Source organism: Notamacropus eugenii, chromosome 4 (assembly GCF_028372415.1).
Source record: "Notamacropus eugenii isolate mMacEug1 chromosome 4, mMacEug1.pri_v2, whole genome shotgun sequence".
Lineage (NCBI taxonomy): Eukaryota > Metazoa > Chordata > Mammalia > Diprotodontia > Macropodidae > Notamacropus > Notamacropus eugenii.
The window spans coordinates 48,532,430-48,558,779 of record NC_092875.1 but is presented as its reverse complement, the minus strand read 5'-3'; the positions used below and the strand labels follow the sequence as shown (position 1 = coordinate 48,558,779).

Below are 26,350 nucleotides of genomic sequence, written 5' to 3'. Positions count from 1 at the left end.
CTCAACACAAACACAGAAGAATACAATGACTTGGAAACATCTAAAAACAAAGTCTCAAAGAAAAATGCAAATTAAATACAAGCCCAACAAGAATTCCTAGAAGTGTTAAAAAAAAAAAAAAAGATTTTTAAAAAGAGTAAAAAAATTATCTTAAAAATAAAATGAGTGGTAGAGAATAAATTGGTAAAAGAAATGAGAGAAACGCAAGAAAACTATGAAAAGAAAATTAACAGCTTGATAACAGAGGTACAAAAAATACTAATGAAACTAACTCCTTAAAAATTAGAAATGGCCAAATGGAAGTTAATGACTACAAGAGACATCAAAAAACAATACAAGTCAAAAGACTAAAAAAGTAGAAGAAAATATGAAATATCTCATAGGAAAAAAAACTGACTAGGAAAATAGATCAAGGAAGGATAATTTAAAAATCACCGGACTAAGGGACAGCTAGATGGTACAGTGGACAGAGCACTGGCCCTGAAGTCAGGAGTTACATGAGCTCAACTCCAGCTTTAGACACTTATTAGCTATGTGACCCTAGGAAAGTCACTTAACCCTGACTGCCTCTAAAAGCAAAAAATAAAAAATCATTGTACTACCTGAAAGTCAGGAACAAAAAAAGAGCCAAGACATCATATTTTAAGATATCATAAAGAAAACTGTACAGATATCTTATAACCAGAAAGCATGATAGAAATTGAAATAATCTACTAGTCACCTCCTGAAAGAAAACCCAAATGAAAACTCCCAGGACCATATGAGCCAAAACTTCCACATCAAGGAGCAAGTATTTCAAGTAGCCAGAAAAAAAATAATTAAAATATCATGGAGTCATAGTCAGGATCATACGAGATGTAGCAGCTATCATGACAAAGGAACGGAGGACATAGAATATGATATTATAGCTAGCAAGGGAGCGAGGACTACAACCAAGAATAGCCTACCTAGCAAAACTGAGTACAATCCTACGGGCTGGGGTGGCAAATGGATATTTAATGAAACAGAGAATTTTCAAGGATTCCTAACAAAAAGAACACAGCTGAATAGCAAATTTTAAATTCAAACACAAGACTCAAGAGAAACACACACACATGAAAAATTGAAACATGAATAAGAAATCATAAGGACTAAACAAGATTAAAGTGTTTACATTCCAATATGGGAAGATGACACACATAACCTCTCAGAACTTTATCATCACTAGAGCTACTCATTAGAGAGTCTTCTTAGATAGATGGTGCAGGTATGATTCTCCTATGTTGGGATGATCCCAAAAGAATAATGGATGGGTGAAAATAGATGCACTGGGAGAGGGGAGAATAGAAAGGAAGACTAGAGAAAATGATTTCACATAAATGGAATATGCAGGGAAGAAAGTATGCAATGAGGGGGAGAATAAGGGATGGTGGTGAACAAGCAATACTTGAACCTTATGCTCCTCTGAACTGGTTCAAAGATGGGAAAATTAAACATACAGACAGCTGGGTTACAGAAAAGCATACCTATTTCTTAGCTGGGCATGTCACCTTTACAAAAATTAACCATGTATTCGGGCATTAAAAACCTCACCAACAAATGCAGAAAAGCAGAAATATTAAATGTGCCTTTTTCTGATCATAATGCAACAAAAATGGTGTCCAATAAAGGGTCTTTGAAGCACAGATTAAAAATTGAAAACTAAATAACTTAATCGTAAAAAACGAGTGAGTCAAAGAATAAATCACTGAGACAATCAGTAATTTGTTATTAAAGATAATAACAAGACAACAAGCTAAAATTTGTGAAATGAAGCCAAAGCAGTACTCTGGGGAAAATGTATATATCTGAATGCTAAAATCAACAAAAGGGAGAAAGAGATTAACAAATTGCATATGTACCTAAAAAACTAGAAAAAGAACAAATTAAAAATCCCAATTAAACACCAAAATAGAAATAGAGACGATCAAAGGAGAGATTCATAAAAATTTGTCATTAAAAAATGAAACACTGAACTAATCAATAAAACCAGGAGCTGGTTTAAAAAAACAATAAAGTAAATAAGTCATTGGCTATTTTGTCTTTAAAAAATAAAGAAAACCAAATTACCAATATCAAAAATGAAAAGTGAATTCGCAACCAATGATGATGAAATAAAAGCAGTTATTAAGAACTATTTTGCCAAAGTGGATATCAACAGAACTAACCATCTAAATAAAATGGATGAATATTTATAAAAATATAAATTCAGCTGATTAACAGAATATAAAATAGAATACTTAAACTACCCTATCTTAGAAAAAGAAATTTAACAAATCATAAAAGTGCTCCCTGAGGAAAAAAAACAGGATCAGATGACTTTATATTTAAATATCAAATATTTAGGAATAATTAATTCTAATACTGTATAAACTGAAAAAATAGGTGAAGCAGGAATTCCACCCAAATTTCTTCTATTACACAAATATGTTCTTGACATTCAAACTAGAGAACATCAAAACAAAGAAAGAAAACCAGAGACTAATTTTCCTGGTGAATATTGATGGAGTAAATTTAAATAAAATACTAGTAAAGATATTACAGTAATGTAACTCCAAGATCATGCACAATGAACAGGCTGGATTTACACCAGGAATGTAGAGCTGTTACAACAGTAGGAAAACTGTAAGTATAACGGACCATATCAATCATAAGAACAATAAAATATCACTTGATTATTTCAATAGATGCCGCAAAACCTTTCAACAAAATGTAATATCCATTCCTATTTTAAAAAACAAAAGCACCAGAAAACACAGGAATAAATGGAGCTTTCCTTAAAATGATAAGTAATATCTATCTAAAAGCAAACATTATCTGTAATGGGGATAAGCTAGAAGTCCTTCTAAAAAGATCAGGGGTAAAGAAATGACGTCTATTACCACCATTACTATTCAATATTGTATTTAAATGCTATAGCAATCAGACAAGGAAATTGAAGGAAAAAACACAGGCAAAGAGGAAACAAAACTACCACTTTTTTGCAGATAACATGATGGTTTCTATAGAACCCTAGAGAGTTAATGAAAAAACTAATTGAAACAATTAACAACTTTAGCAAAGTGACAGGACATAAAACACACAAAATTATCAGCATTTCTACATATTACCAACAAAATCCAGCAAAAAAGAGATTGAAAAAGAAATTCCATTTAAAGTAACTACAGGCAATATAAAATATTTGGGAGTCTGTCTGCCCAGACACACAGGAGCCACATGAACACAATTACAAAACACTGCACAAAAAGCAAGACAGATCTAAATGCTTGGAGAAATACGAACTACTCCTGGAAGGCAGAGCCATGAAGCCTGTGCAGAAGTGGTGACAGTGATTATGAGAAAAGCTCTCCTGGATCCTCAACTACAGAAGTAGACCCTAAGATATCTGACAATAACAAAGAAAAAGGCATGCCTGAGGCATGACAGCTCAGCAAGAGGATGGGTATGTTCTCCCTGCAAGAGTAGGATGTAAGATATGCAGGGGGAGCAACCCACAACACCAAGGGCACTGACTCGCAACCATTCCAGGAAAGATCTAGAAACATTCTTTTATCTGTGATGAATGACCTCAGAAAAAATGTCAAAAACCTGCTAGTGAAATCATATCATGGCAATATAAAGGGCCCAATACATAGCCCATGGTACTACAGAAGAATGGAAATATGTATATGTCTAAACTACCAGATTCTGAATAAGTCAAGGGTGGGAAGCCTGTGGGCTTGAGGTCACATGTGGCCTTTTATTCAAAAGGATTTGTTCCGTGAAGTTTGGATTCAGTCAAAGGGCGGCACTTGAGGACTTAGAGGATCATGTGTTACCCAGACCTGGAATAAGAGAACCAAAATGGATACCATGTCAATGGTTCAAGGTGTCCTGGATCATCAGCCATTGGTTTTCTGGCTGTATTAGACCCGTCGCTATTATCAGATTCCTAAGAGAAAGATAAAGAAAAGATTGCTATCATCTGTCCAGCTGAATTTTACCAACTCAAACGTATGCCTCAAGGCATCTGTGACGTTTTATCACCTTCCAAAAGAATGATAAAGAAGTTGGTGACATGAACTACCTTTAAGTGTGGGTATTGATAGCATCATTATCTTTAGAAAGACCCTGGAAGGATATGAAGAAAGATGAAACTGTTGAATAAGCAAGAGGAAAAAAGCTTTCAGTTGACAAGAGGCAGGTTTTTAGAGCCTCTGTCAAGTATATGGGTGACATGATAGCACAACACAGTATGAGCACTGACCCAGAAAAGACAGAAGTGCTCCTGACTTGGACACGGCCCAAATCCTTTGAGACCTGAGAGATTTTCTTTGATTTGGTAATTACTATTAAAGATTTATTTAAAAAACTGTACTGCTCTTACTAAGCCACAGACTGACCTCACTCATGCATATGGGATTGAAAAGGCATAGGAGCAGAAAGGCAAGAAACACAAAGTTGTCCCCTCTGGGAACCTCTAGACCCACAGACATGAAGAACCTTTTCAAGCTGGACACATAAGCCAGCGCTGGCCTATGCTGACCCAAACAAGTCTCCTGTCTTGCACACAGATGCCAGCTTAGAAGGCTAGTGCTGCAGAAACAAAGATGCTCACATAAAATTAGCTGCATTCGTTCAGTCAGGTTAAAATGGCAGTGAGACCTCCAACCCCATCCACAAGCTGAAGTTCCAGCTTTGAAGTGGGCTATCAGACAGGCATTTAAAGAGTATGTATATGGAGCAAAGTTCCAAGTATGGACTGACAATAATCCACTGACACACTGACTAGTGCTAAATTCAACGCCATTTTCCAGAGATGGGTGGCAGCACTAGCTAGCTACCTATGAATTTAGCATTCATTGCTGACCATGAAAAACTGATGTGAAGGTCGATGCACTGTCCTGAAGACCACAGGACATCAAAGCTGTGGCAACACCTAAAGAAGCAGCAGAAGTTCAATGTAACAACCAAAGAACTGCACTGAAGCAGGTGGTGGTACAGCTGAAAGTTTGGGACTTCCACCAAACAATACGGGAACGACAAATGGAACTCACTTCATTGACCAACCTTCTTAACTCCAGATGTCTGTGGTTGACAGTGAGGAGAGCAGATTGGATGACAAAGAGTTGCAGAAAGTCACATTAGCTAAAAAGAGAAGTGTTTGGCTTCCAAAAGCACCTCAGCACTGAGAAATTACAGGAGCTGGAACTGGGCAATGGAGGTCCACCATGGACTCTAACAGATCATATGTGATACCAAGAAGCAGCTGGTACTGCCCAAGGCAAATAAGTCTGTAACAAAAGCTCTACATTATGATCTTGGCCACACAGGTCAAGAAAGGAGTCTCAAGTTAGCGAGAAACATACTTTACTGGCCCAAGATGGCAACAAATATCATAAAGGAGTTTGAGGCTTGTGTCTATTGTGTGCAAAGAAAAGTACTACCAACTCATACTGATTACTCAGAGAACATAAATACTAGCAAATCTTGGGAACTTGTCTCCATTTATTTCCTGTTTCTGGAAGGAGCTATCAAGAAGATAAATTGTATATTAGTGATAACAGACCACTTCACTAGGTGTGCTCAAGCATATACAAACAGGAACCAGAAAGCTGCCATAGCTGCTAAAGTACCAAGGGAGAGGTATTTCTCAGTGAATGGGCTTCCTACCAGGACCCAGTCAGAACCAAGTAGAGAATAGGAAAGCAAAATGCTCAAAGGGATGTTAGCTCTGGCTAGGTCAAATCTTGAGGAAACAACTCTCAAGAGGACCCATAAGCTGAACATTTCAGCAGTTCTCTGATGAACATGTTAGGAATATTGAAATCAGAATAAAAATCTCAGTGGCTTTCTTTATGCATGTGTACAACTCTACTTGGTATAATACCAGTGGCTTTATACCCACTTGTTTATATTTAGGCGAGAGTCATGCTTATCAATTGACTTCTACTTGATGGGGTGGGGGGAAGGGGGAATACAAACATTCATGACCAAAATATCTGTTGAGAAATAAAAAGAATACATGAGGGGGGTGCAGGATGTGCACAGATAAAGCTTACCACAGTTACGTGTTCATCCTGTGAAAATAATAAAAGAAATAAACAGTGATACAATATTTCTATTCATCGTCAGGCCTTTTCACAAGGTGACAGAGTCCTGTTAAGAAGTCTTGTCATACAAGTTAGCAGACCAATGGAAAGCAGCTCCATACCTAGCTGTGGAGAGGCTAGGCAACTTGTGTGTTGACCAAACAGTCCCTGAGACTAGTGGGGGCCCAGTCAAGATCATTTATCATAATCACTTATTGCCAGCTGGTGAGTCAGCAGCCCTCTTCATTTCCCACTTGGTTTCTCCATCATGCCCCAGGGACCTCTTCTTTCTGCAAGATGACATCAGTCCCAGAACTCACAGGTCAGTACACTCCTTCCCTGGGATTCCTTCCTCCCTTCCTCTGATTGGAAGGTGGAGACCTCTCCTCCCACAGCCTCCATTTATGAGCCGAGGTTAGCTATTTCTTCATTTCCCATCTGGCTGCAGTCCTCTAGACTTTCCCAGCATGGAGAAAATGCTTTCTCTCTCTTCTTTCACGTGCTGGCTTAGATTGTGAGGATAAGGATTGTTTTTGCCTTCCTTTTTTATCTCCAGCACTTAGTACAGTGCCTGGCACATAGTAGGCACTTAATAAATGTTTATTGCCTGACTCCTGGATGGTCAGGTTGGGGCTCTAGCCTCCTTGGGGCCAGACAATTCCCTCAGAACACAGTTAACACTACTAGCCAACCTGAGCTCCCTATAACGTCAGATTTAGATGGATAAGACTATAGTTATGATGAAGATTATGATCAGCCCTTACCATCCTCTGGTACAAGTCTAAGTACAGATAGGTCACAGGAGGGTTAGAACACTCACTGACCAGACTAACTGATAATGACCCAGGTGAAACGAAGGATGTGATCATCTATGTATGCAGATGATCCAGTTAATGCTGACCTTGAACGTAATTACCTATCTGCATAGAGATGTGGATTATTCAAATATACTTCTGGTTATTATTTCAAGTTGTCTTCTTTCTTCATAGTGACATTGTGCCTGTCTTGTAATCCCATTAGTCTGTAACCTTGCTCAGTTTTGCCATTTGGCCTCTCCTGTTGTTGAGTAGGTCTACCATTGTTCTGATTTCTATGCCTTTTAATTTTTATTTGTGGATATGTACCAGACTCTGTGAACTGTGCGTATGACATAGACTACATGTAGTCACTAAAGCAACTTGCCAAGTAATGCTCCATATTGTGCTACATGTGTCCCATGGAGTGCTTCAGTCTCATAACTTCCTTAGATGCTGGTCGATAGCCTTTATTCTGTTATAGACTAGTAAGTAATTGGGGCAAGGTACAGGTGTCGACCTTGTCACATCTGAGTTTGCAAGGGACTTCAAAATTTCAAACCCTGAGGTCAAAGGGATTGTCTTCCTTGCTTGAGAAAAGAGGAGGCTAGCACAAGATCACAACTGAAGGCACGAGTTTTGCCCAGTGCAGTGGTCTCTTTGGGGAAAGAGAAATGAGAGGACAAGGAGATAAAAGGAGGTGCTGGCCGCTAACCACAAATACACAAAACAGCAGTGTGAGTGTGTGGAGGCAGCAACATCTTCAGTCCCTTTCTCCAAAGCCAAGCCTCCACAGGAGACTATGAGAGAGATAAATGATGGTGTGTATTGCGTCTTTTTCTTTTTTTCCTTTCTTTCTTTCTTTCTTCCTTCTTTATTGTAAGAGTTCATCAGGTAGGTGGAGTACTGAGAGGAAAACAGACATCCTTATTCCACTTCTGCTTTACTTAAGCTGTGTATACCTGGCACTTATTTCTAATTGTCCTTTTATTTTTATTGTTAAAGACGGCATTCAGTAACTCCAATCCCACTTCTCATAAACACCTGTGGCTAACTCTATCCTTGCATTTCCTGGTGTCCCTGCGTTTCAGGCCTGGGATCTGGGGCAGTTCCAGGAGTCCCAGAGAGGACTGTGGCCTTTTCCAGCACAAGGCTGGAGGTCATTGTGGAAGGAGAGTTCTTGCTCTCTAACTGGGGGCATCATCATGAGCCATTTCATCCCTATACTTCAAAGGGCAGAACCATGAAGAACGTGGGTCATTTAAAAAAAAAAAAACTGTCTCATGGCCATGAGCCTATTAGTAACTGAGAGTTCCACATGTAATTTGTAGTCTAAGAATGCTGCCTAGAGCACTGAGATGGCAAGTGACTGGCTCAGGGTCCCAGAGCCAGGATGTATCAGAAGTATAATTCAAACTGTTGGCTTGGAGGGCAGCTCTAAATCTACAATGCTGCACCACCTCTCAATTTAAAAAAAGTTGTATAAAACACACACCAATTACTTATGGCTGGCAAGGGCATCGGGAAAGGCTTTGGTGTAGGAACCCCAGAATCTGAAAGTTGAAACATCTGTGGCCATCTAGTCCCACCTTTACACAAACCCATATTCCTGACAGTGCTCCTCTGTGGTCTCTACGTGGAGACCTCCATGAAAGGGAAGCCAACCATATTTCAAGGCAAGCCATTCCACTCTGGGACAGGTAAGAAGTTTTCCATAATATCTAGCTTAAATTTGCCTCTTTAGAACTTCTATCCAAACACAGCAGCCCTTCAAATACTTGAGCACAGCTATCATGTCCCTCTGAGTTGTCTCTTATCCAGACAAAACATCCCCAGTTCCTTCAATCAATCCTCATGACATGGACTCAAGGACATGGATGTTCCCATTCTAGTTGCCCCCCTCCACTCTCCAGCTTATCCATGTCCTTCGCAGTGTGGTCGCAGAGCTGTCCAGAATATCTGAAATGAGGTCCTTGTCCCTACACACAAGAACTAATTACTAGACAGTAAGATAAAAAGGCGAATAGGTCACATTGTGATGTGGAGATATCAGATGTAGTTGTGGGGTAATGGAAATACGACTTGGGTTCAAACGTTGGCTTCATCTGCTACCTGTACAGTTCTGCATCTGCAAGTCACATAAATCCAACAAATATCTATTAAGTATCTATTGTGGGCAAGAACTAGGGAGACAAAGGCTAAAAAATAACCCAGTCCCAATACCTTCGAGGAATTTATATTCTATTGGGGGGTGGGGATAAGACATAGTTAGATAAGTATACTTACAAGGTAGTGAGAAATATTTGCAAAAGAGGGAAGCAGACAAAGAAAACACTTTTAGTGGGACAGGTTAAATTTAATGAAAGAGGTAGTATCTGAGCTGAGCTCACAAAAAGAGAAGGATTTTGAAACGTATAGTCAAAGAAGGAGCACATTATGAGAATAGGGAGATGACCAGTCTAAACGGGCAGGCGTATAAGATGGCATAAGAAGTTCAAGGAATAGCATTCAGTTTAGTGTAGCTGCATTATAAAATGTGTGAGATTAATAAGGAATCAGGCTGGAAAGGTACATCAGAACCAGAATGTCAGAGGGCATTAGATATGCCAGTCTGAGAAATTTACATTTTGTTCTATGGGAAATAAATAGTAAATGGAGTTTTTTGTTTTTTTAACAGAGAAGTACATGGTCAAACCTAATCCTTAGGAAGATTCTATTAGAAGTGCAAAGGATGGTTTGTGGAGAAGCAAGAGCTTAGAGGCAAAGAAACACATTAAGTAGGAGGCTCTTCCAATTGTTTGAGGTAGGGATGATGAGAGCCTTGCACTAGAGAGCAAAGAGAAGAGAAGGGATATGAGGGACTCTATGGAGAGGAGAGAAGTTCTGCTGACTAACTGAACAGAGGGAAATGAGAGAGGCTGTTCACTTATCCTTTTCTTAAAATAAGGAGACTAGGTTAGATTTTGATCACTTACATTTCTTCCAGATCTAAATCTATGGCCCTATGAAAGGGTCCCATGGAGCCAGAAGAATATACACAGGGATCACAAATAAATGGTAAAAAATAGTATAAAGCATCTGAACTCAGACAATGAAATCTCAGAGGTGGAACCCAAAGTCCATTAGAATGGGACTCTCTCCTCATTAGTGGAGGTTGATATGGAGCAGATTTCAACAGAGAAGAAAGATCTAGTCTCTTCAATCCCTTTGGGACTCTTCTGTCTTCCAGTTTTAAGTGAGATGAGCAAGACCAACCCCACTTGAGGTTACTAAGGGAAAAAAAAGACTCTGGGAAGAGGCCTACATGTTGAACTTCAATCATATCCCCCACTCCCAGCTTGCTACACTAGAGTTCAGGGAACTTCCCATTGGATGAGATCTGGGGTCTTCTCTCTTGGCTGAGATGTTACTTCAATGCCAAGAGCTCTTTCAAAACATGTTATCTGGTAAGTATTCTCAGTTTCATATTCTGTGATTTCTGTTTTGCTTATCCACTTAGAAAAATGAGCTTTCTTGCTATTTGCTATGTGTGTTCATTATGGAACTGGCATTTGATGGGAAAGCAGTGAAACCTTTAATATAAAGCTTGAAGTCCTCTGCTCCCCATTAAAGAGCTGTGATCAGAAGTTTAACTTGAACCCGAAGACCACATCTCCTCAACTAACAGCATTTAAAGGAGTAGAGAGATATCATTTTCGTTCAGGGCCTTCTCTCTGTGAGGAGAGAAGAGTCAGCTTCTGACTCCTTCTCCCACTTCCCCTCAAGGGAGAAATTAAAGTCTCCCTTGGAAGACAGTGGGAGGAGAAAAGACTAGAGTCATCTATTACCACCTCCCTCCAAGCCACAAACGACACCCATGTTACATGTGGGTAACAGCCTCGCTACACTTGCAATACCCAAGTTATTATTGTATTATATATTACATATATTATATAATATATGTTATTAGTTCTGGAGGACAGATGATGAGACACACGTTTCTCCTCTGAGTAGACAGATGGGGACTATAGTTGTGGAGCACTACATCCACGGTGATTCTGGATCTCTTCTTTGATTGGTTCAGCTTGAGTTGAGCTTTAAAGGAAGCAAGGGATGCTGAGAAACAGAGGTGAGAGTATTTCAGACATGAGGGATAGAGGTGGAGTAGCCTGTGTGAAAACAAGCAAGAAAGCCAGTTTAGCTGGACCATGGGGTACATGAAGCAGGGGAGCCTGGAAAGGCAGAGGAGAATCAAAGAAATGAAAGTTTCTATTTCATTCTAGAGGCAACAGAGAGGCACTGAAGTTTCTTGAGCTAGAATGTTGATGTTTAGGAACATCACTTTGGCAGTTTTTGGAGAGAGAAGAGATCTGAGACAAGGGAGACTCCTGAGTCTATTGCAATGGTTCAAGGGAGAAGTGAAGAGGGCCTGAAGCAGGGTAGTTATAGTGTGAATAGAGAAAAGAAGGGTCTGAGGGAAATCATGGCAGTGGTATCAACACGACTTGGCAACTGATAAATAAGGGTCAGGAAGGATAGGAGCCTTGTGATACCACAGACACTAAGAAATAGCTGGAAATGCTGACCTAAAGCATAAATGGGGAGGCCAGGACTAGAGATATAGATTTGGAAGTCATTTATAGAATCAATATTGAAAGTTATCGTAATATCTAAGCTTACTTAAGGAAAATGCATAGATAGAAAAGAGGGCTGAAAAATGGAATCCTAGAAAAAGCCAACATTTAAGGGGCACGAGGAACAAGAAGACAAAGTGAATAAAACAGGGAAGGAACAGCTGGAGTCACACCAAGAGAACGCTATATCACAGCAAAGTAAATGCCCATCAGATGGAGAATGGCTAAAGAAATTATGGGACATGGATGTAATACAACTTAAAGTTAGTTGGTCTTTCACAGAGCTAATTACAGAACAAGGGCCTTATAACTAGACCACACCAGATGATCCCTCAGTGAGGTCTTAATAAGTCTCTTGAATAAATAAGCAAGGAAATAATGCCATGTAATGAAGAATGACACAGGTCATACCTTTGAGGAGAGAGCCTCAAAGGGGAATTCAGCTCCTAATGGGGGTCAAAGGAATGCTGAGAACTCTGAGAAGTTGGGAGAATGGAAGAGCATAATGAAACGGGTCACAGATTTGAGATCAAACCTGCTTGGAGAGGCGCACACAACGTAGAAGTTGTGTTGCTGAATTCCACCCTCCAATCCTCTAGACCAGCTACAGGGAAGGCAGTAATCTTGAATTGCTTCTCTTCCTTCTGGCTCCAGGAAAAGTTAGAAGCCTTTCCTTCAGGTAATATGAAAGTCTGTTTGCTTTGATTTTAAATATTTACTTTGTCTTTATAACCACAAGGCCCTTGCCACTTTGCGTACACTTATTGAAAATAAGAAGTCAACTAACTTAAGGAGGAATATCCTCAGAGAAAAGGGAGAAGTCAATCTAACAGTGAGGTTTCTGTCAAGTATTTTGCTATCTCTGGCTGGGGGCTTTGAGCTTTAAAAAAAATTGAGGGAAAATTACAGTTCCTTGGAAACAACTTCTCAGGGCAGAGGAGAACTATATATAACCAGGGAAATCCAACTTGGGAATGAGTCAGTAATAGGGTGAAAAGGGCAAAAAGGAGTAACTGAACAACAAACACTATATCAAAGAATATTATTGTGCTCAAGTGAATGACTAATAGAACAGATTCTGAGAAACCTAGGAAGCCTTGAATTAACTGATGCAAAGTGAAATGAGCAGAACTGAGAAAATGTATTTAGTACAGCATTGGAAGGGAAAACAATCTGTCAAGACTCAAGAATTATGACTGACACAAAGACCAATCACATTCCCAAGACAAGTAATGAGTCATGGTTCCCATGTCTTGCTAGAGAGATGATAGACAAGAGATAAAGTCTGAGATGTGCATTTTCAGAAACAGCCAATGTGTGGATTTGTTCTATATAATTACATTTATTTGTAACAAAGGGAGGGCTTTCTGGAGGGGTGGGGTGGGGAGAATTAGAAGGGGTAGTGGAAATAGTAATAGCGATATTTTATCAATGGAAGAAAAAAGAAAAGAATGTCAATGAATCATCAAAAATACACAGAAGCAGAAGGAAGTTCAGGACAGAAATAAACAAGGCAATGTTGGAACCACCATTTACATTTGAAATACAAAAAATGCTATATGTAGTGGAGATTCAATTTCAGATGCAATCTGTTATTTGCATAGGAACATGTTCATGATGTCAAGTTCAGAATTAAATGGAAGATTTCGGGGACAAATTACTATTCATAAAAACAACAGAAGGAGACTTTCAAAAATGGGAGAGGTGATCAATACTTCAAATGCTACAGAGAAAATGAGGTTGGAAAAAAAAGCCAATGGACTTGCCAATTAGCAGGTTCCAGAGACCTTCTGAGAGGTTCCAATGTAGTTAAAGACAAAAAGCAGAATACTGAAGGGTGAATTGGTAGTGAGGTCGTGCAAACATGGATACAAACTTCCTTCTTAGAGAAGTTTGGTGGTAAAGGGAAGGAGGAGGCATGCTCGCTGGCTTGAGAGAGTTTTTGGATATGGCAGTTCTGAGGCTGAAAAAGTGACACTATAGATTTTATTCAGATGTAACACTGCATGGCCCTCCTTTGTTGGAGTCACACAGGATGGGCTAGGATCTGCATCCTTGGAGGGAACTTCTGGATCCCTGATGCCACAGAGCCATTGGAATGTGTATATGTAACATAATGCCCACTAGAGCCTTCGTGCTTTTGCTCAGGTTATTGCCTGCCTTCCCACCCACCACCTACCCTCCTCTCCCCCTCGCCTGCCTTTTCCTCATTTCTGCCTCCCAGAACTCCTGACTTCCTTCAAGATTCAGTTCAAATGCCACCTTTGGCATGAAGTTTCTTGGTTCCCTCAACTGCTAGTCTCTATCTTGTATGTACATGTGTATGTAGTCTCCCCATAAGGGAATGTAGGGGCAGGGGCCATTTTGTCTTCTCTCTGTATCCCCATTGCTTGGCAGAGTTTCTGGTACACAGTAAATATTTAAGAAATGCTGGCTGACTGACTGCTTGATTGGAATCCTTTCTCTCTATCCTTCAAGGCCCTGCTCATGTTACCCACCTTACCTGGTTATTACATGGCCCAAAGTGGTGTCTCCTTCCTCTGAACACCTAAATTGCTTATTATTTAAACCACTCATTTGGCACACAGCATACATTTCCTTGTTGTCTTGTGTTTTACTTACCCATTTGAATTATAAACTCCTTGATGCAAGGGATGATGGTCTCATAGCCACCACAGAACCTCGGCACAGTGTCTTTCACGTATTTTATTTATATAAATATATATATATATATATATACACATACTCAACATAACTGAAAAACTGAATTGAAAAACCTAGAAATTATGGAATCAGACTATCTAGAAACAAGATTTTAAGCATCAGACAGGAAGAATCAGGGCCTTCTGATCACTCCTAATCACTACTGCCCCATACTGCTTTAATTTTAAGAATTGGTCATCTCCTTGATATAGGTATTTCCTCCCCCAATGTCTATAAACAATCCATCTACAACTGTGTAATCTGATTTTCAAAAGTTACTCTGGAAAAAAAATCCATCATGCTGTAGCCAACCGGCTCATTAGGCTAGTCCTTGCACAACAGACCCAAGGCCACAGGCAGACTTATTCTTGAAGCTTCTAGTTTGGGGAGACCTGCCAGACCTTGTACAAGTGCCACTGCCACAGCCTTCAAGAACCTCATGACACCCTTCTGCCAAAAGAAGGCCTCAGGAGACTTCAGCGGACACTGCCCTACACACTAAATGAATTAAAAACAAAAAGCTTTTACTGAGGTACGAGATGAAGTTTTTTAAAATATAAGATTTTTACTGATTTTTGAAAGCTTTCTTTTTACTTGATAAAAGCATCAAGTGAGACATGTAATACAGAAGAAAGAGAACCAGTCCTAGAGTCAGAAGACCCAGGTTCAAGGCCTACCTTTGACACTTGCTACCTTGTGCAAAGAGTTAATCTCTTGGGACCTCAGTTTCCTCATTTGTAAAATGAAGGTCTCTGGACTAGATGGCTTCTAAGGTCACTTCCAGCTCTCAATCTAGGATCCTGTTATTAAAGGGAGGGATTAGACTTGTGTTGCTTAACCTCAAGTAGCAAAACTGGAAGCAATAAATGGACAATGCAAATTAATTCTGCTTCCTAAAGTGTGATGGAAGTTCTCTCTCTCTCCCTATCTCTCAAAGTATATAGTCATGTTCTTGTAGACACTTAGGGAACTGTCAAAAACAAAGCCAGAGAGTCAGCTATGAATGACTCAAGGAAGGAGAGCATACAGAGGATCTTTAAAGACTCTGAGGGACACAAATGGCCTCCTCAGTTAAAAGTATGTCTAATGTCTTGGGTAAGGAGAGGACACATCCAAGGTCCCCACAGTACATGAACCACGAGAACTGCAAGGCCTAGGCCAGAGATGAAAAGGCACCGCAGCCTTTATGTCACCATAATCGTCATGATTCCATTACTACTGGAACCATAATGTTAACAGGTTTGGGGGTTTTCCCCTGCTTAAATGCCTACCAGCTAAACAACAGTTCAAGGTCTGGAGGTTTTAAAGAACTACAAGCTCAGCGTGAGGGAATGGTACGCCATGGCAGTCAAAAGCTGCTTGGGGCTGCACTGAGAGGCACTGAGTCCAGAACGAGGGGCGGAATCGTCTTACTGCACTCTGGGGTGAATAAATTATATTCACTTCACATTAGTAAGAGTGTTGCCAAACAAATATTATCAAATGGAGGGCAGCCAGGATGCTGAGGGGACTAGAAAGCATGCCTTATGAAGACTGGTTGAATAAACTGGGGATGTTTAAGTTAGAAAAGAGAGGGATACAAAGAAAGCAGAGGAAAAGGACCTATACATACAAAAATATTTATTGCAGCTTTTTTTGTAGTGGAGGCAAAGAACTGGAAACTGAGGGGTACCCGTGTTGGGGGAATAGCTGAACAAGTTATGGCATATGATTGTGAGAGAATGCTACTGTAATGAAATGGTGAAGGGGATGGTTTCAGAAAAACCTGGAAGGCATACGAACTGATGCAAAGTAAAGTGAACAGAAGGAGAAGAACAATTTACACAATAATGACAATATCGTAAAGACAATGAACTGTGAAAAACTTAGTCACTTTCATCAGTACAGTGAGCGATCCGCCGTAACTCCAAAGGACTCATGATATAAAACGCTATCTGCCTCCAGACAGAGAACTGATGGACTCCAAGTGCAAACTGAAACATTTTTCTTTTCTTTATTTTTCTTTATTCAGAACATGGCTAATGCAAAAATGTTTTGTGTGACTGCATACATATAATGAGTATATATTTCTTGCTCTCTTAATGGTTGGGGAAGGGGTGGAGGGAGGGTAAGAATGTGCAACTGAAGATAAAAATAAATTTAAAGGAAAAAGAAGTAAACGTGTATGAACAATCCCAGTGGTGGCTCTGTAAAACCTGGAGAACGTGCTGTACCCATACTACTAGATCTCCTTTTTGTGGGAGACAATCAAATAAACCCAAAGTACAGAATCTGATTCACAGCATACATGTTACGTTACCTGAGTAGAATAAAAATAGTTCTTTAAAAACAGAAGAGAGGAATATTTAGAAGGGTCTTCACATATTCAAAAAGAAGAACCAAGACTAGGTCATACCAGATTAATGTTATTTGCTTCTTTGACAGGGTTTATAAATTGGTGGAGAAGGATGATGCAATAGAAGTCGTTTACCTAGACTTCAGAAAAGCATTTGATAAAAAGTCCTTCATGCTATTCCTGGAATGGGGGAAGGGTGATGGGGAGGGGTGGGATGTGAGTTGGATAATAGATTACAATTGTGTGGATCTGGAGCTGGCTGAATGGCCAGACTCAGACACAGTGTTCTACATCCTGATTCTATTTCTTGGCAGAGGTCGTCCCTTATGCCTAGAATGCTTCATGTCCACCTCTTAGAATTCCTGGCTTCCTTCAAAATTTAGCTAAAATGACGTCTCCTAAAGTCTTTCCTGATCTTCCCAGCTGGTAAAGTCTCCCCAAAGTACTTTGTATTCACTTAGCAAATATTTTGTTTACTTATATAAATTCTTTATATTCTACTGGGGGAAATATCTCCTAAAAAGCAAAATGTGTTTCATTTTTGTTCTTTTACTTCTAGCACCTCTTGATTGACTGATTGATGGTTCCATGTCAACTTGGAAGGAGGTCTTCAGGGTAACACTCCCTGGGAACTGTGCTTGGCCTTTCACTGTTTAACATTTTTACTAAAGACTTGGAGAAAGGCAGAGGCAGCATTCTTATTAAATATGCAGATGAAACAAAACTAAGAAAGGTAACTAACACACTGGATGCCAAAGTCAGGAATCTGAAAAGGCCAGAACCCTGGGCATAATCCAATATGATGATATTTAACAGGGCAAATGCTATCTTATGCAAATTCAAGAAATCAACTTCACTAGTACAAGAAATGAGCGGTATAGTTCAAAAGCAGTGTGTTTGAAAAAGATCTAGGGGCTTGAGTGGATCACAGATTCTACATGAGGTATCAGGATGATGGGACAGCTAAAAACAACTCATGTGATCTAGGGCTGTACCTAAAAAAGGCACAGCTTCTAAGAATAGGGAATATTGTTCCTTTTTCTCCATTCCTCTCTGGACAGATGACTAAAGCTTCACTGCCTTTCTTTATTTCTGCCACACATTTTAAAAGCTAGGCAACTATAAGCATCCACTGCAATTATTCTAAAACTGTGTGAAATGACAAGCAAGACACCTAGCCACTTGGTGAAGGATTACAAACATGGATGTTTAATAATACCCAGGGTGCCATCTGATATTTGGTATAGTACAGGGAATCTTAAAACCTCTGACATATCTAAGGCTTCTTGATGATCCTAATAAATACGAGTTAAGAGACTGGAAGTTTATGTAGAAAGGTGACAAAGATTGCTCCAATATAGCCTTGTCCACTTAATCTTAGGCAAACCATTTAACAGGAAGGATCATGGTATAGTGAAGAGAATGGTGAACTTGAAGACTCCGATTAAAAATAGGTCTCTGTCACTTGGGCAACTGGCATTAAATCTGTGGGGCCTTAATCAAATAACTTAACCTCTTGGGCCTCAGTAAAATAAGAGAGTTGGATTCCATAGGCTTTCAGGTCCCTTCTAGCTCTAAACCTCTAATCCCTACAAGTTGTAATTGAGTTGATCTACACATAAGGAGTATTTACCTAGTTCCCAGGCAGTATTATAAACTATCACTAGTGGTTTTTTTAAACCCTTTGAAGTTCTCATATTACATGCCTGCAAGTAAGGAGGATGAAGTGTCAGAGGCAGCTGGTACAGTGAGACAGAGTTGACTGAAGCCAGGAAGACCTGTTTCCAGCCCTGCCTGACACCTACTGGTTACGGGACTCTGGGCAATAAGTCACTGAACTCAGCTCTCTAGGCAGCTTTCAGAAGGTGCCAACATGGATTGGTAGAGGGTGTTTACTCACCTGGGAGCTCCCTAACTCCTGGACCAGTCTCCGTTGATAAAGTAACATGAACCTTGACTCCTCTACCACCACTGATGGCTATTTCTGCAGAAGTTTTTTGTGAAAAAGATCACATGAGCTCCTTAATCTGTTTCCATTTGTCTGGATACTCAGGAGGAAACAACGTTTAGTCCACTTCTGACTATTCCTGAAGTAAGCTTTCTGAGATATTTTAAGAGGCATAAATAGTCTTTCCTGTACCTGGGCTAAATTGAGCTTAGGGGACACTGCTTTCACTTTGTTCCCTAAAAACAAAAAAGGAATCTTCCACTGAGGGCTATTAGAATAGACCAAGAAGTGGCACAATACATAACCTGTACCTTGGAGAACTGGAGAAATGAGCTTTAAGTTCGGGGCAGGGATTTGATAGGTCCCAAGATGAGGGATGAGAACGTATGACTTGGGGGAAAGATATTAGTTAGTAGATACAACCTGAAACAGACCTAGAATGAGAGAAAGACTAAAGGTGGGTTACCTTCTGGGAACAGAGAGGGTGACAGCTCTGAAACTAAAGGAATGTAATGACCACTCTGGTTAGAAGGAATAAGGATGTAGGTGACAACTCTAATCAGAAAGGACAATAATGTACTGACAGCTCTTGGTCAGGGGTACTAGAGATGAGATGAAAACTCTGGTCAGAAAGGATGAAAATAAGCATAACAGATTTGAGCAAAGGGACAGGGAATGGGGATGACAATCCTGACAGGAGAGGATGGAGTGACAGTTCTGGACACATGAGGTCCTCCAGCTAATCAGTGCGTCCCTGTGCTCCTGACAACTATCAGCCTGTGATTTTGCCCATTCAGCTGCCTGTTCTTGCCACATTATCACTAGGCCTGTTACCATGTAGAGCTATTCCATCCTCCTGTCATCACCGTCAGTCATCCCACAACCAACACCATGTCTGTTGGTCCATCAGCCTGTCCCTCACTGTCATCACTATCTTTATGTCCCAACGCTCTATAGCTATCATGATAAAAATGAGTGCGTCTTTATCAGCCTATCACCATGTCTCAATGTCCTGTATCTATCATGATAACAATGAGCCTGCCTATCATGATGTCCCAGGGTTGCCATCAGTCAGTCCCTAGGTCCTTCACAGTCTGCCAGTCTCTTCACCTGCCCCCCTGTGACCATCAATCCTTCATTCAGTCACTGAGTCCATCAGCCCATAATTCTGTCACTTTGTTGGTCAATTACAACCTATGTCTATTACCACGGCCAGCCACGTGCTCATGGCCTGTCTGCCTGAAAACACGGTGCCCATCAGTTCACAGAGGTGCCTGGCAAGTCTAGCACGGGGTCCTTTGCCGTTTCAGTGTCAAGTGTCTCTGTCCTGTGTATCAGTCTTTCTGTCAGCCTGTCTTTTCTGTCAACTGGTCAGTTTGTCTGCACACCCATCACTTAGTTGTCTCATCACAGCTGGTCTGTCCCTACCCACCTCTCTCCTGATCCAATGAGTTCATATAAATGTGAATCACTGTGTGAACCTTAAAGTGCAGCATAAAAGTTGATGGTGATGGTGGTGGTGGTGGTGGTGTCTCTTACCCTGGTACCATCCCTAAGTCACTTGATCATCGCTGTGTCCATCTGTCCATCCATCCCTAACTCGGGCCTCTGGGCTCGGCCTCTGCTTGTCCTGTGGGTTACTCTGACCCTAAGCTGTCCTCCATCTCACTCCCTGGGTGCCACGGTCAGTCACAGGCTGTGGAGGGGGCACCGGGGGCAGGCCCGGGGCCTCAAGGGCCTCCCTCCCACCGTGCCTGGCTCCAAGGAAGGGGGGGGGGGGCCTCTCCACCTCAACCTCCTTCTCCACAGAGTGGGGACACCCTCGGGCCGCTGGTGCTCAGCCCCGACGTGGGCAGGGCTTCCCCCGGGCCTCTCCCCGGGGCTCCCCCCCAGGCAATGCCCGGCCCGAGGCGGGGAGGTGGGCACCCGGGCCTCGAGGGGGCCACGAGCCGGGCGGCCGGCCCGAGCCAGTCCTCGGGCAGCCGAGGAAGCGGAGGCCCGCAGGGGAAGGGGCTGGCCCGCGGTCACGCCTGCCGGCCCTCCACTCACCCGCGGCGTGACAGGAGATCCATGGGCGCGGCGGCGCCTCCTCCTCCTCCGCCTCCTCCTCGCCTCCAACACAATGACCGCCCCACCCCCACCCCCACCCCCCACCCCCGCCCCCGGCCCTGCGGCGCCTCTGCGCACGCGCTGCGCCGGGGAGGACCCGGCCCCGCGGGCGGGGCGCGAGGCGAGGCGGCGGCTGTCCCGCGGCGGGCCGGCGGTCGGGGCGCCCGGACCGGGAGCTCCCCGCGCAGGCGCAGCGAGCTCCCGGACGGACAGCGGCGGGATGTGCCCGGGCCGAGGGAGATCCCACGGCGCATGCGTCGGATGGAGGCGGGGGAGGGAGAAGAGGAGGGCTCCGCCGGCGCTCGGAGCGCACGCGGGAGCTCTCGGCCTCCGGGAGCCTCGTCCTGCCCACCCTGGAGGGGGTGCGCGGGAGCAGGGCGCGGGAGGCGGGCGGGGAGCCGCCCCGCGGCGGGATCTCAACGTCTGCGGGCCGGCGTCCTGGTCTGCTGCGTGGAGAGCCTGCCCTTGAGTCGTGCAGGAGCCCCGCGGGTGTCCCGGGGTGTCCCGGGGTGTCCCGCGGGTGTCCCGGGGTGTCCCGCGGCTGCCCCGCGGCTCCCCCGCGGCTGCCCCGCGGCTCCAACCACCCACTTTTATTGAGCGCCCAGCGCACGGTACAGCGAGCTACAGGCCGGCCCTGCCCTCGAGGGGCTCACAGTCTGACGGAGGAGCAGCACGAGCGCGGGCCGCCCGGGCCAGCCAGGAGGGAAGGCCACCCCCCCACGGTGGTCAGCGCCCAGCCCGGGCCGGGGGCCTCGGACGGAATGACGGAGGGAACGACGAAGGCGTCCGGAAACCGAGAAACAACTACAAGACCGAGCCTTGCCAGCCTGGCCCTGGATCCCGGCGCCCCTTCCTGCACGTCCTCGTCCAGCCAAGCTGGAACAGGACCAGCCTTCGGAAGGGGGCTGTCTAGCCCTCCCCTCCAAACCCTGGCACGGGACGCAGGCCCGGGGTGGCTGCCCTGCCGGCCCAGAATGCCCTCCCTCCTCGCCCCGGCCTTCCTGGCGCTCCCCTTTCCGATGACTGTTGACCCAGCCGTGTGTGTCAGTGTTGCCTCAGTTAACCCATCTGCAAGAGGGTGTACCCTGGGTGAACTGGCTGAGTCTGTGACCCCGTGGTCCCTTCTGCCCCTGCCCCACCCAGCAGAATGTGAGCTTCCCGAGTCTAGGACTCCTGGTTTGCCTCGGTGGCCCCGGTGCCTTTCCTCTGCTAGTTAACCAGGCTACGGGCGTAGGACTGCGAGGGGGGCTCTCACATGGGACCGTGCGTGTCCAAGTGTGAATGTCAGCTGCCATGAGGGTGACGAGATGATGAAGATGATGGTGGTGGTGGTGATGGCTGGCAATGAGGATGGCACTGGGCTCCATATAAACATACACTATCCCCATGATGAGATGACCAAGCTGAGAAGGTGATTTACCACCAGGCCACACAATTAAATGAACCATTACCACTGAAAATAAACCGGCGCCTCCCATTCCCCAGTTCAGAAGGACTGCCCCAAGCTTTCAGCACAAGACTCAGCTTTCTAAACCAAAGTGCTGCCTGACACCCTGACAGACTTCTCCTCTCCTTGTCACCAAGAGCATTTACAGAAAAAAATCTCCAGTTCTTCCCCTCTAGACCCAGGAGCATGAATTTGCAACAAGAGAAGACTGACCCTCTGTCTAAATCATGTGAGAAGGCAGCTTATTTTGCAGACAAATAATGAAGACTTAGTGTTTTATTATCACTAAAATACTGTGCTAGGAAAAACAAAACAAAGATTTATAAAAAAGGACACTTTATTATACCTTTTATCTGGTAGGATGTCAGTGCTCTTTAAAATCCTACTATTCAAGTACAAATGTTTATGTTTACAAAGTATTTACAATTTCAACTTGTTCCTGTATGTTTTAAAACACAACAGCTATCCGGGTTACAGTGTTGTTTGTTTTTTAAGCCAGCATTTTTATTTATTAAAAGAAAAACCGTTCCCCCTTGAGGCACAACATCTGAACAGCACTTGGACGCAGGCAATGTGCTTCCCCACTGAACGTTTTACAACACTATCTGACCTGAATGAAAACAATATCTCTTAGAGAATAACTGGGTAGCTGGTTTCAATGGTGGCCAAAGTAAGCTCTCACAGCAGTTTTGCTGCTGTGTTCCTGAATAAATACACCCTTGAATCATTATAGCGCAATAAGAGAAGCCTGATTTGCATGGTAATACAGAATTTTGCTAACAGTACTAGTCTGAAACTTCCTAGACAACTTCGCTGAACCAAACTTCATTATCTTCTTAAAAACAGAAAGCTTGGCCTTTCGAACCTGAAGCTATGGAACACTGGGGATGAAGTGCCAGCGCTCAAACGACTGTGTGGAACACTACTTAGGCAAGAGTAACCTTTTAAATGCTGTAGTCTTAAATATGTACACTCTTGGTGTAGTCCATTGAGCTCATCAATTCAATTTATGTATTATTAGGATTACTGAAGTTTAACTAAAATCTCCTTGCCAAGAATATGGAGACTAGATTCCTTTTCACCATTAGTGACAGGGACAAGAATTACATACAGCAATTATAAAAACACCAGTATTTAAACTTTTAAAACTTTTTTCTGCAGTTGGCTCTAAGTTGTCTACCCAGACTGCTATAGGATTACAGGGGGTTTTTATTTAAACAATTAATTAATTACCTTTTGAGAATTCTTGAGCATTTCTAAAATAAATGCATTCAAATTCTATCATCATTTTAAAAGGTTCACTCTGAAGATCTAAAGAAAAACTATCAAGGTGGGCAAATGGAAATAGGTTTGGAGAATTCCTATACATTTTAATTCTGCAAGTTTAGAATATTTGTAATATGTGAAACTGTCATACTGAAAAGCAGCATGCACATGTGATGTTTTCACTTTTAAGTATTTCTATGTGAACAATTCACTTGAAAATCAAAACTTTTAACAAATTATGAAATCTCATAAAAGTAGTGAGTTGTTTTAGTACTCCATTCTTTTTCAAACAACTTCAGTTTTATGATCCTTAAACATATTATCTTTACTATCTTTCTACCTATTTACTTAGAGCTAGCAAAGTGTTTAAGTCCAAATAAACCTGCAGGATGCTAGTTTTTTAAAATTACAAAGTGGATGAACTTCTTTGACAAATTTACTTAAAACAAGGAAACTTAAAGGAAAAACACTGTATTTACACAGGAAAAATAGATTTTTCAGTAAAAGTTTTGTTTTGAATGCTATAAGACATAACTGGCATTTGTTAAAGAAAAAAAACCCAGTATAGCCTTACCCTTCCCTGGACATAAATGAGCAAAATATACCCATGGAGAAAAGGTACTATTTAGGCTTTTTCCTTTTGCATACTAAAAATATGGCAAAAGATAATGTACGTAAGATGCCATCATCAACCAGCATTGCCACTTAACATTCCATCCACTGCCTTCCCTTATTTAAAACAAACAACATCAACAGAAAAACCTGCAACAGGAATCTTCCCTTTTTCTCCTTCAATATCATACAGCTCCACAAATAGTAGATGGTTACGGTTCTCACCTTTACTAGGCTGAACCAAGATTTGCTCAAGTAGAGACCCTGGAAAGCGAAAATGCAGTGACTACCCAGAACATCCTGCTTGATAAGACTAGCATATTTTTTTCAATGTATTAAAAATTTGTACACATTTACAATACATAGATCACTTGGTCTATTTCTGGACCCTCAGATGCTCCATCTACATACATATAGATATATGTATATATAATGTTTCTCAGCTCCCCCGAAGCTTGGACCTCAGAATGTTCTTGCCTTCCCTACTCTTGTATCTCCGTCTTACTCTCACTCTACGTACATTGAGACTAAGGTCACCATAGATTATACAGCAATAAAACAGGTGGTGCCTATGACGCTTCTGTGGCACTTTATCTCTAACTAGTCCAAGACATCAGAGTCCCAACAATCTGAAGCAGCCCAATGCATGTTAAAACAAGCCAATAGACAAAATACAGGGAATGCACCTAGAATGTGCTTAGATGAATAGCATTACCAAACATTTCCTTTAAAAGTATGAAAACAAATCACTTTTAGAAAGCACAGAACACAATGGCTACTCTTTGGAATGAAAACTCAATTATAGGTGACTGACTCTAGCTGTTCCCTCTACTAAAAGGACCATGGTTTGTCTTTTCTGGATAAGGTGAAAGAATTAAGTTAAAGTCTTTATCTAGAATTTTTTTTAAGTTTTAAAAAGACTTTCCATTTTATGACTCACTGCACAAACCAATTAGCACAAATGTAATGTGCAAAATGTTGTATTACTACAAAGGAATTCTACTAAGTGGCTATCAAAACCCAGTACTAGTGCTCTGGAGAAAACACTGCCATGAATGAAGAAGGAAAGTACTGATCACCATGGTCACTGTTTCCATTAGTTATACAGTACAGAGAGGCTTTCAGGAAGGATCACTTTTCTGTAAGAGAAGGATACACTTTAATAAAATAATTACACTACTTGGTTTTGACAAGAATTTTCCAAAGGTCGTGTGTTTTGGTGTGAGAATGTTTCCAAGGTTCAGAAATAAATAAAATGTCCTCTATGAAGACAGTGGTTGTCTGCCTTAAGACCAGGAAATAGAAAGGGTGTGCCTATTTTGCAGCTGGAGCTTGACCAAAGAAAACAAAGATCCCCGCTTTTCCCATGCTTGGCTCAACTAGGCTTGTTAGCTGTCTTTAACCTGACAGTCGACATTCTCATCTGTAACTTAGCCTGCTGACTCTGGCCATCAGAGCTGGCTGGCCCCTGGGCGGGGTTGGGTACACCTGGGGCCTGAAGCTGCGTGGAGGCTGTTGTCACCACCTGCTGTTGGAGGAGTTTCTGCTGAACCACCTGAGCTGTTGCAGTCACTGCAGGGATCATTTGGACCTGCTGACCTGCAGTTGTTGCTTGAGAGAGTGTCACGGTCTGTGGTGACGCCTAGCCCAGAGAAAAGAAAAGACAAGCTAACTGAAAAATCTCACATATGTTATGAAAATGCTACAACAGAAACAAAAAAAGGGTGTGGCTAGGGCCTCTGGGAGAGAGAACTAAATGAGGAGCTTCTTTGAAAACTCTTAGTTCCTAGATGTAGAGGTGAAAGGGAGCCTCAGGCATCCCTTCAGCAGTCCAACCCCTTCATGGTGCATATGAGGAAACTGAGTCCCAGAGTGGGGAAAGTCTTGTCTAAGGCTACACAGGGAGGAAGTGGCAGGGCTGGGAATGTCTTCCCAAGGTCCAGTGACTTCCAACCCTATGTCCTTTAGACTGTGCCACCCTGGCTGCTCCATGTATGAATTGATGAAACCATAAAATTGACAAATTAAAGCTGTACATGTTTTCTATTTCCTCCACCCCCTTCTCCAGTAAGACATTAGTTCCTTAGGGGCAGGGAGTCTTCCAATTTTGTCTTTAAATCTCTAGAACCTAGTACAGGGTCTTGCACATAGTAGATGATTAATAAATTTTTGTTAATGAATTCATTTAAAGTGAGGCCTTCAGCTTCCAGCGATATGTAAATGAGGAAAAAACAAAATCCCTGATTTTATATAATCCCCAGGTAGTCTGAATGGCTATAACTGCCATTCTATAACACTACAGTAAAATAAAAGAATACATATTGTCAAGACTTTATGTCCTTGAGAAAAGATGAAGAAAGACCTCATCCAGGAAATGAACACATGGTCTACTTCTGCAAAGTTTAAGATGCTTTTGCTTGCCTGCGTCTGTGCT

At 42.2% G+C, this 26,350-nt stretch overlaps 2 protein-coding genes across 6 annotated transcripts in view; both read right to left on the bottom strand.

Moving 5' to 3' along the window:
- Window positions 1-20,603, bottom strand: part of LOC140499406 (E1A-binding protein p400-like) — a 123,361-nt gene extending 102,758 nt beyond the window's left edge. The window contains exon 1 of one of the 2 annotated variants that reach the window (XM_072600784.1): window positions 20,532-20,603. The gene's annotated coding sequence lies outside the window, so the exon portion shown is untranslated. The remainder of the gene's footprint in view (window positions 1-20,531) is intronic. The other variant, XM_072600785.1, reaches the window with a different exon arrangement.
- Window positions 20,604-22,357: 1,754 nt separating this feature from the next.
- The window catches only part of EP400 (E1A binding protein p400), a 134,693-nt gene continuing 130,700 nt past the window's right edge, over window positions 22,358-26,350 (bottom strand). For 2 of the 4 annotated variants that reach the window (XM_072600780.1, XM_072600781.1), the window contains one exon: window positions 22,358-25,558. In XM_072600780.1, the coding sequence (XP_072456881.1) occupies window positions 25,292-25,558 (267 nt within the window). In that variant the 3' untranslated portion in view covers window positions 22,358-25,291. The remainder of the gene's footprint in view (window positions 25,559-26,350) is intronic. The other 2 variants (XM_072600783.1, XM_072600782.1) reach the window with 1 other exon arrangement.